At 35.1% G+C, this 11034-nt stretch overlaps 1 protein-coding gene across 3 annotated transcripts in view; it reads right to left on the bottom strand.

The window, feature by feature from the left end:
• Positions 1-9349: 9349 nt before the first annotated feature.
• The window catches only part of LOC123315761 (proton-coupled amino acid transporter-like protein CG1139), a 33482-nt gene continuing 31797 nt past the window's right edge, over positions 9350-11034 (bottom strand). For all 3 annotated transcript variants that reach the window (XM_044901618.1, XM_044901611.1, XM_044901600.1), the window contains exon 9: positions 9350-10004. In XM_044901618.1, the coding sequence (XP_044757553.1) occupies positions 9748-10004 (257 nt within the window). In that variant the 3' untranslated portion in view covers positions 9350-9747. The remainder of the gene's footprint in view (positions 10005-11034) is intronic.

Below are 11034 nucleotides of genomic sequence, written 5' to 3'. Positions count from 1 at the left end.
AAAATCATCCAGCTACTCTTAATGACTTAGGAATCCAACTCGGAGAAATCTGGGAAGGATTAGATCAGAACATTTTAAGATCACTCATTTTGAGTATGAACCGTCGTTGCCGAGCTGTAATTAACGCAAGGGGTGGAAATACCAAGTATTAAATCACTTATCAGCATTTCAGTATTTTGAAAATTGTTCATTTCTCTTCTTTCACATAAGATTCGGTGAAATCCTGAATTTTTCTTCCATTTAATGTGTCTTGTTTCGTTCAAAACCTTCCCGAGAGAACATAAAAAATAAGTTATAAAGTCAATGTAGAGTTTTCATTTTCATTAAAATTGAGATATTTGGTTCATTGACAAAAAAGTTCTTTTGGCGTGTTGGCGGCTAAATAATATGGAAAGTTTGGTCAGATAAATTACTCATGCGCCTATGTATTACTCTCTTCAACAATTTTCGAATGGCCAAGATGGAGAAAGGTCTATTATTTGTTATATCATAGGTATTTCCTTTTTATGAATAGGAATAACCCTTGCCAACTTAGGGCAGATGGAAACCCCCAGAAGACACAGATTATTTCAGCCGACAAGCGATGGGTTCGAAAATTAAGGGAGCCAAAAGTTTCATAGCCTTGGCCAAGAGCGGCTCGTCATAGGAGATAAGGGAGGCTAACCTCCTCATACAGCTGATCATTTCTAACTTGTCATAATTTTCATGAAAATTTATTTATATAACTTTCTATTATATTGAAAAAATATAATTGATTGAATGCTAACCCATTGCTCATCAAAATTTTAGCCTTTTCGGTTCAAATGACCACTAGCCGCCACTGGCCTTGGCAGATATCATGTAAGGTCCAGCACTACTACTATTATTCAGACTATATAGACAGTGGAAAAGATTTAGTCGGCTTTATCGGGAAACAAGAAGAAAGTATGTTTAAGGGAAATCTATGTAGTGCATACTACTGCTCACCTCTGACTACAGATTATAGGGCATAAGGCTTAATGGCGCAATGGTGGATTATTTGCTCTTTTTTTGGTAGTGATTCCACTCTTCAGAAGACCAATGGGTTTTTGTTGACTTTACCGAAGTCAACAAAAGTAAGTAAAATTAATAAAATAATGAAAAATCTAGACATAGTTAAGTTTAGGTTTACTGGAATAAAAGTCAGATAGGGAAATAACATTTTTTATTACAACAAATGTTCAAATTGTTTACCATCAGCCTCAATACACGCCCTACATCTTCTTAAAAAAGATCTACTTATTAACCGGGCATATGCGTCACTATCTGTCTCGCTCGCTCATGGCAAACATGTCCACTATCCATCTCTCTCATCATTTTGCCGTAAAATCAAGAACCTACCAAGAACTTGTGCGAATAAAAAACATTTCGACTGAGTAGAATGGGTTAGCAAAAATCGCTTTACTTGTGGTTTTTATTTTTTTCTTCTTTTTTTTTAGTATGAAACTAACAAGTATTGTACCATTTTACAATCCTGATTAAATGCGCCAACTTTTAATGGCACTTGCCAAGGCACTCTAGTACTATTTTTTTAAAGGAAGGCCTATCAAAGTCGAAAAATTTTGAAAATTTTAAATTCATAGTTTAACAAATAGTATTAATTCTGAGAAACTTGTGGCAATTGTGTCATTATTTTTGACTGTGATTCTAGAAATGATATTTAGGGTTGCGGTTCCAAAGCTTTAATGAACAAAAATAATAAAAATTAACCACAATAACCGAAAAATGGTTACACTTCGACCAAATTTTCAGTTTTTTTTAAATGCCCATGATTTTCAGACTGCATGGGATAGATTTTTTTCTGATTTTTCCTATGATGGTTACAATCAATCCTGTCACCCCGTTTCGACTTGACGTTGAGTTCTGGGACACCCTGTATATGTGCTTCCAAAGGGTACTACAAAATTAACCGTTTTAGATTTTCAAGTTACAAGCATGTTTATGAATAAATAACTATCAAAATATTCTGTCATGAATAAAGGCGGAAACACATTATTAAAACCCGATACGACCCGATGATACGCGACGTGTGTTGAGTTGAATCAAATGTATTGTTTTCAATATATAGATCAGAATCATACCATGAACATCCGACGCAACTTCATGCGCCCACAACCACCCGTTCTAGTCCGGGAAGCAGGGGCTTTTTTTTTCAAGGAATTTCATCCCTGCTGAATTCAATACTGTAGGTTGTAGTCATATTGCATATGACGAAACCGACCGTTAGCTGGTCAAGTAGCGGTGGGTGCGGGCGTGGGAGGCGGCGGAACTCGGGAAAAAATGCAAAATTTCAAGTGATTTTATCCCGGCTGAAATTTTCTATATGTTATATTGATGTTGATTAGAAACATAATAATGAAGTCAGCCGATCGGCGGAGGGTGGAAAATACGTCAGTCGAGCGCGTAAACTTGGGAAAAAAATTTGAAAATCAAGTGATTTCATCCCGAATGAAAACACCTCCATATGATTTCTTACATATAAGGAAATATAAAAATGACCGTCAGCTGCGTGTCTAGCGGGGGAAAGACCGTCAGTCAGACCATTGAAAATTCCGCGGGCCGTATTTAAATGCATGAACGCGCTCATACATTTTTGCTCTGACTGACGGTCTTTCCCCCGCTAGACACGCAGCTGACGATCATTTTTATATTTCCATATATGTAAGAAATCATATGGAAGCATCGAGGATTGGGAATAAAACAGTTTTCGTAAACTATGTGGAATGTCACAAATATGAAGTTGAACAAGGTAAAGTTCAACGATCATCCGATCTATTGTTAACGTGTCCAGGTCACGAAGAAGCAGACACAAAGATGATTTTCCATGTCTTTCACTTGAAATCTGATGTTCCTGTAACAATGCGATGTTCTGATACAGATATCTTGATCATTACGTTGGGAAATATGAATGCCTTTAGTGGATGCGATTTCAACTCAGCATTTTACCGTAAAGGAAAAAAAACCGTTTAAAAGTCTCCGGAAGTCTTAAACGTACATCCAAGCACTGAGTGACATTCCACAAATTCCCAATTGTAACCTCGATAAATTGTTCACATACTTAGCTATGTTTGTAGAATATATGGATTTACAGGAGTTGATGATATTAACACTGCTCGTGTATTGGTGTATTAACATTCAATAGAGCATACGGCAATAAAGATGATTGCAATCCACTTAACTTGGAAAAAAAATTGACGGATCGTTATTCCCAACCTGTAACTGAACCAACATTTCTTTCGAACGGCATACATCGCACACCTTTGTAGCCATGCACATCTACCAGTGCCTACCGATTTATTACCATCCGATTATTGATGGGAGAAAATTGAAGAGAAAAATTTTTTCAAATGGTTTGTGGGAGACCAATTGCCGCCATTTATTACGAGCATCACTAATATCGACTTGAACATTGAAGGTATGAAAAATTTTTTTCGTTTATTTATATATTCCAAAAAAAGCATAAAACAACATGATTTTGTTTTGATTGATATCTTTATTTCAGACGAAAACGAAGCAGAAACGGATGGAGTGTGCGACATAACATCGATAAATCTGACGATAGTAATGGTTCGGATGAAGAGGATAACTTATATATTATACCTACTCAATTCAAATTTCTGATCCTTCTTGTAAATAAATAAATAAATCGATATTTGAATGTTGATTACAGTAGAATCCGCTTATAATGACATTGAGGGGAAATGAAAAACACGTCATAATAACCGGAAGTCACAAAAAGCAAAATTGATGATATTTTTTTATGGATTCAATTTGGGAGAAAAACGACAAATAATATGTTTCCTTTATTGAAAAAATTTAAAATTATCAGCTTCTTTCACAAAAACAACTAAATATGAGGAACTTTTTCGTTTTCAAAAAAAAATCAGATATATCTCGTATCGTCTCAAACCTCGTCGCATGAAAAGGGGTGGGGTGGCTTGAGAAAAGGATCGAGATGTCACTAAAACCGGAGAAATTTTCTACAAATAATGTTGTTGTATCTGAAATCATGTCATTGTAAGCGACATGTCGTTACAAGCGAAGTCATTAAATCCGAATCCTGTTGAAAGGAGTTTTGAATGAAACCAAACTTAACAGTGCAATTGCGTCATCATAAGCGATTGGTCAATATAGCCGGCGTCATAATAATCGGATTCTACTGTATGTTGATATCGAATTAATAAAAATATGAATGACCTATTGCATATAATTAAGTAAGTTATATGATGTTGCTGCTTTACCTACATGTATCATGGGTAAATCCTAACAAACACGTTTGATATTGATAAAAACCATATTTTCAATAAATATAAATGTTAAAATATCCGAAGGCTGATCAACTAATGGGAAAAGAGTCATCAGTCAGACCATTGAAAATTTCACGCTTCCTATATATGCATAAGCGCGCTCATACATTTTTGCTCTGACTGAAGGTCTTTCGCCTGCTAGACACGCAGCTGACGTTCATTTTTATATTTCCTTATATGTGCTGCGTGTCTAGCGGGGGAAAGACCGTCAGTCAGAGCAAAAATGTATGAGCGCGCTTATGCATATATAGGAAGCGTGAAATTTTCAATGGTCTGACTGATGACTCTTTTCCCATTAGTTGATCAGCCTTCGGATATTTTAACATTTATATTTATTGAAAATATGGTTTTTATCAATATCAAACGGGTTTGTTAGGATTTACCCATGATACATGTAGGTAAAGCAGCAACATCATATAACATACTTAATTATATGCAATAGGTCATTCATATTTTTATTAATTCGATATCAACATATGTACAGTAGAATCCGATTATTATGACGCCGGCTATATTGACCAATCGCTTATGATGACGCAATTGCACTGACTGACGGTCTTTCCCCCGCTAGACACGAAGCTGACGGTCATTTTTATATTTCCTTATATGTAAGAAATCATATGGAGGTGTTTTCATTCGGGATGAAATCACTTGATTTTCAAATTTTTTTCCCAAGTTCACGCGCTCAACTGACGTATTTTCCACACTCCGCCGATCGGCTGACTTAACTATTTTGTTTCTAATTAACATCCATATTACATATAAAAAATTCTCTGCCGGGATAAAATCACTTAAAATTTTGCATTTTTTCCCAAGTTCCGCCGCCTCCCACGCCCGCACCCACTGCTACTTGACCAGCTAACGGTTGGTTTCGTCATACGCAATATGACTACAACCTACAGTATTGAATTCAGCCGGGATGAAATTCCTTGAAAAAAAAGCCCCTGCCTCCCGGACTATTCCAGACGTGTCAGGTCGTGTCGTTTAATAATGTGTTTCCGCCTTTATACGATCTATTTATTGTTGCTATGGTTACCAAAACTCGTTAAGCACTACATATTATAAAACAAAGTCGCTTATCCCTGTCGGTCCCTATTATATGCTTAAATCTTAAAGACTGTGTGATTAAAGAGGAAGGTTTATATGTATAATTTGTTTGATTTCGGTTGAAATATAAAAATGTCGAAAGGAATTCATTTCTGTCTGGCTATTATGGATGACGCTGAGAAAACTATAAGAGATAGGAAAAATCAGGAAGTTCTATAAAAAAATCCGCGATGCAATATATCCAACTCTCAAGCATAACCCAAAATAATCAGTTTTAAAATTTTAAATTTGATTCGAACATATGCTCCATTTGAAGAGGTCTATTGACTGTCTTGAAATCAATTTACAAAGGAATATGACTTTCATCTTCGGCATTTACGAGGATATATTGAAAAAATTCTTAGCCTACTATAGAACCAATCAAAATTTCAATGTCAAAATATTTTATTACTCAACACATTCTCCTCTTAATTGGATACATTTATTACAGCGAACCTGCAAAGTCTCTAGACCTTTCAAAAAAATGTTTCTTCTTGCTCTGCAAACCAGACCTCCACAGCTTTTATTACCTCCTCTTTGGAAGAAAATTTACGACCTTTTAAACTTTTTTTCAGTTGAGGAATGAGATGATCGGTCGGATGGAGCCAAATCGGGTGCAACCTGAGATTTGTGTGCAGGGGCGTTGTCCTGCAAAAACAAAACACCTTCGGATAGCTTTCCGCGTCTTTTCTCTTTAATTTTTTCCCATAGAGTGGTCAGTAATGTCGAATAGTAATCTCCGGTTATTGTTCTACCCTTATCTGAAAAATCAATCATGATTACTCCTGAAGCAAGAACTTTTCCAGCAGATTTTTGGACACGAAACTTCTTAGGTATTGGAGAACCAGAGTGTCGCCATTGTCGATTGTTGCTTTGTTTCTGGATCGTAGAAATGTACCCACGTCTCATCCATGGTAACAATTCGGTTTAAGAAGTCTACATCGTTTTCAAATCTTTCACAGATCGAACGCGATGCTTCTACCCTTGCAGGACGCTTTTGGTCAACATTCAAACATTTGGGGATCCATTTTGCAGCAGTTTTTCTCGTGTCCAAACTGACGTGAACTATATGATTAACGCGTTCGTATGAAACATTCAGTACTTCAGATATCCGTTTGAGCCCAACTCGACGGTCCGATAAAATCATGTCATGAACTGCATCGATATTTTCGGGACTGACACAGAAATTGGCCTTCCCGATCGGTTCATCTTCAATGGAAAATTTACCTCTTTTGAAGTTTGCAGTCCAATTTTTCATGGTCAAAGGACAAAGGACATTGATCACCAAGGGTATTGAGCATATCTTCGAAAATCTGCTTACCTCTGAACCCTTTTGAATAAGATACTCCAATTTTTCAATTTTCACAAATTCGGTAGACATCTTCTTTTTTTTTAATCTATTGAGAAACTCTGGTTTATTTTTTGACCTCAAACTTCACACTGACACTTCTAATGAGTTATTGTTCGTTGCTATGGTAAGGCAATATTTTTTTATGCATGGAACTGGTCTAGGCTAACTAGATATCAATACATCCTCGTAATGTTCAACAATCGGTATACTATTTCCTCCGTACATAGTTCTATGCAGAAGTTCACGGTAATATATCAATAATTCAAAATCAATGAAAGACCTTTAGTGTATCGCATACAAGGCGAATCGGAAATCGCAAGCAATATTTTTGGGGATGATAAAACACCAAAAAATAAAAGCTCTTCAGGTAATAAACTAATGTCGAAACCGATCATTAATGGTACTACAATCTTACGTTAAGCATCTTGAAGTGGGTGAAGTTATGCAACGGTAATCGATTTTTCTTACATAACCGAAATAAAAGATTTCAATACTGGGTATTATTCGAATATAGAAGAAGATGTTATTTGATTATGAATCTTTTTTCGGAATGACAAAGGGTAGTTCTCGACAAAGTAACTCTTTTCTGTTTTTTTCTCAGTTTTTTTTTAGACAATACGTATCAAAATAATATTTTTTTACTGTTGATATATCCCCAAAAACTAAATCTTTCACAAGAAATGCAACTCTACAGGTAAATCTGTTCGTTTTTAGGGGTATAAACATCAGTAAGGTCAATAAAACTTTCGACCGTAAGTAGTGTTCAAGATTTTTTGATAGTCGAAATTGATTCCTCACATAACTCTTGGTGAAACATGATTAATTGAACAATAAAAGAAGAGAAGAAAACACTTGACTAAGTTTCACAATTTTCAATTAAAATATCTTTAGCCCAAAAACAAATTCTCCCAATTGTAAACGATCAATTATATTTCCGCCTATCTGCGATTTTAACATGTGCTACCTATTTGATTATTGTATGAATGTGTTCTTTCTGTATTTATGTACTCAGTTTTGAAAATGGAATAAAACCCGAAACACGCGTGTCAACAAATATTTTAATTAAAAATTGTGGTCAAGTGTTTTCTTCTCTTCTTTTATTGTTTAAGATTTTTTGTTCAACTTGTTTTCGGAAGAAGAACATACCTATTTTCAAGTTCAAATTACTCGAAAACGGTTAATTTGTCAAGAATTCCTACCTCTTCAGACAAATTTTGGATCAATGGTAAAATATTACGAGTTGAATGATAGCAAATTACAAAATATGGTCGACGTCGGATGTAGAAGATCATCCATCGATAGAGTAGCAGTGAAATTCGTCCAGGGATTTTTTAGAGGATGCATTAATTGATTCATATCAAGTAATATGTAGATCTCTTATCTCTTTTGTGTTGAGGGAAGAATTTGAAAAATTGGTCCTGCGAAGCGGGCGGGTACAGCTCGTGATTATATAAAATGTTCCGATTAAGGCCACTTTCATAATCAAGATTAAAGTCCCCTAAATTTTAAAGCTTCCTCTAGTCCTACTAAAATGATACTAAAGGGAGTTTTAAGCTTAAAGGTACTTTAAATCCGCTTATTCAGGGTGCCCCATCTCAGACGAGCCACCCCGTATATTATTATATTATCTTTATAGTGATTGGAAAAGTTTCCCGAAACACGTCGAATGATTTTGTTTGGGGACATATTTTAACGTATATTTGAGGCTTGGACGAGCAATTAACCCCCTAAGAAGGGGCTCTTCTGCAAACCAAACACAGAGTTGGTTCTTTTGCAGAACGCTTCTTTGGCCAGCCAAAGATATCACAATATGATTAATCATTTCGCTTGAGTCATTTTTTGTTAAGGTTGAGGAAAAAAATCATTTCACTCCTTATTTTCAGTGAAAAGGAATAATATATGTCAGTGGTTATTGTTATTGAGAGATTATCCACTCGAAAGGTGACTATCGAAAAATTTCCAAAAAGATTGGATCAATTGAATAATCGTCAAGACCGAACGGTTGCATCGAGCTCCATGAAATTCTCAAATTTATCACTAGAAGAGTTTCTCTTTCAGAATATGTATCACATTTCCATCTATGGATATTGATTTCGAGAGATAATCCACTCGAAAGGTGACTATCGAAAAATTTCCAAAAAGATGGAATCAATTAAATAATCGTCAAGTTCGAGCGGCTGCATCGAGCACCATAAAGTTTTCAGATTAATTACTAGAAGAGTAGCTCTTTCAGAATATGTATATCATATTTCCATCTACGGTTATTGTTATTAAGAGATAATCCACTCGAAAGGTGACTATCCACTATTTCCGAAAAGATGGAATAATCAAATAATCGTCAAGTTCGAGCGGCTGCATCGAGCTCGATAAAATTTTCAGATTTATTACAGGTTTATTACAGGTGGCCCCTGCCAACAATAATAATATAAAAGAGATCCCTGGCCAAGAAAAGGTTGGGAACCCCTGATATATGGGATTGTGGAAAGGTGATAATATAGCATTCTCGATTTGAATGTATCTTATATTTTGTCGTGATGAGTCTACATACCTTGAGATTACCTTGAGATGAATGAATAAAACAACCTTATTCACTACTTTCATATATTTCTTCTAATTTGTGTCAGCATTTGTTAATTATTCTGTATAAAATATCATTTGTACTACTCACTTTTCGGAACGAAAACGATTTTCAATAATCATGGAATAAAACACAAATCATGATCAATACATTCTTGAGCTGTTGGAATCCACTCGGAAAATTAAGCATTCAGCAAAAGTGTACTCACTAATTGTTAAGAAAAAAAATATCTACATAAGTTTCTAAAGTCTTTCGTTTTCCTGAAACATGTAATTTGTATTTCCAAATTCATCTTATACTAAAGTCTTTGGGTCTTACTATATATTGTGTTTTCTAAATTTGGAAAACTACTAGGAACTACATCAGTTCAACAGTTACAAAAAACCCTATGGCAAAAATTTAAATATCTAATCTAATTCTCCAGCTGACAATTTTTGTACTATTTCTGATATACAACTGTAGCTGCCAGCAAGTAATCCTGTTATACCGAAAATGATAAGTAAAATGTCTTTTACTAAAACAATGTTTCCTGGACCAAGATCGTTCGGCCATTTCACACAAAGTTCCATGATTGCGGGAAATGCTATTCCAAGGGCAGATAAGCAGAAAGCACCAAACAGTGATATGAACAGTCCAAGAAGAGGAATTGTCAGGGCTAAAACGACTGCAACAAAAATCACAATTATTAACTTCAAATGAATCATTTATTACAACTTAATCGCTATGATCGATTTAAAAGATTTTTCAGATTCAAATCAGACTGAACAACAATGTACGAAAATCAGAGAATGGCCTAATTGCATTGGTTAATAATATAATAATTTTGTGACGGAGCTAGTGAGAAATGGCATTTCGCATTTCGGGTCCAAAACAAAAGTTGAATATTGGTGTTACTTAGGTTAAAATACAAAGTTGTTTATGCCCCAGGTGTGTTATGCAGATGATAAAGCTCAGAGTTGATCGATCGATATTAGAATCTAGTGGCACATATGGTGAAAAAATAATTGTATTTTTGGAAATAACTACTTATAAATGAATCGAACTAGCTGACCATCATCACTCGGAGCATCAACCGTAAGTTTCATCTCATCGAGAAAGATTAGATTAATGGACCCTTTTTGAAAGTGGGCAATAAGAATCGATATTAATTCTTGGATCGAATTGACCGATACTTGATGGAAATACTGCTCATTTAACAGGTTTTCTCAAGTCACCTCAATCATGACTAAATATTTTATTATATATTATCATATTATATTTAACACTTCAACTGGATTTTCAGACCCCTCTAGATTTTCTCAGATGGAAACGGGTATGTAGCATCATAATTGATTTCTTCTCACGTCTTCTCATTGATAATGAATACTGATTTACTGTCTTCTCATGCTAATTTCTCTTATTTGAATCAGTTTATTTCTTTTTTCAAGATAACTCTGATGTTCACCTCTTACGTACATATGACTAATTACTATTATCGAGTTTCAGATGAATGAATCCTTATGTTCTCCAGGAATTTAGTAGTTTTGCATCAGAACACGATGTAAACTTCTCAAATATGGTTCAACAGTCAATGGTAAACCATGATATTGGTTGATGTTCTCTCGTCCTAGACTCCACCCTGGAAGGCCTGCTCTGGTAATCGTGCACACTGAATTGGTATGATCTACTCATTGTAATTTGAACTCTCATTGATA

Source organism: Coccinella septempunctata, chromosome 1 (assembly GCF_907165205.1).
Source record: "Coccinella septempunctata chromosome 1, icCocSept1.1, whole genome shotgun sequence".
Lineage (NCBI taxonomy): Eukaryota > Metazoa > Arthropoda > Insecta > Coleoptera > Coccinellidae > Coccinella > Coccinella septempunctata.
The sequence above is the reverse complement of the archived record's forward strand: the minus strand, read 5'-3'. Positions and strand labels throughout refer to the sequence as shown.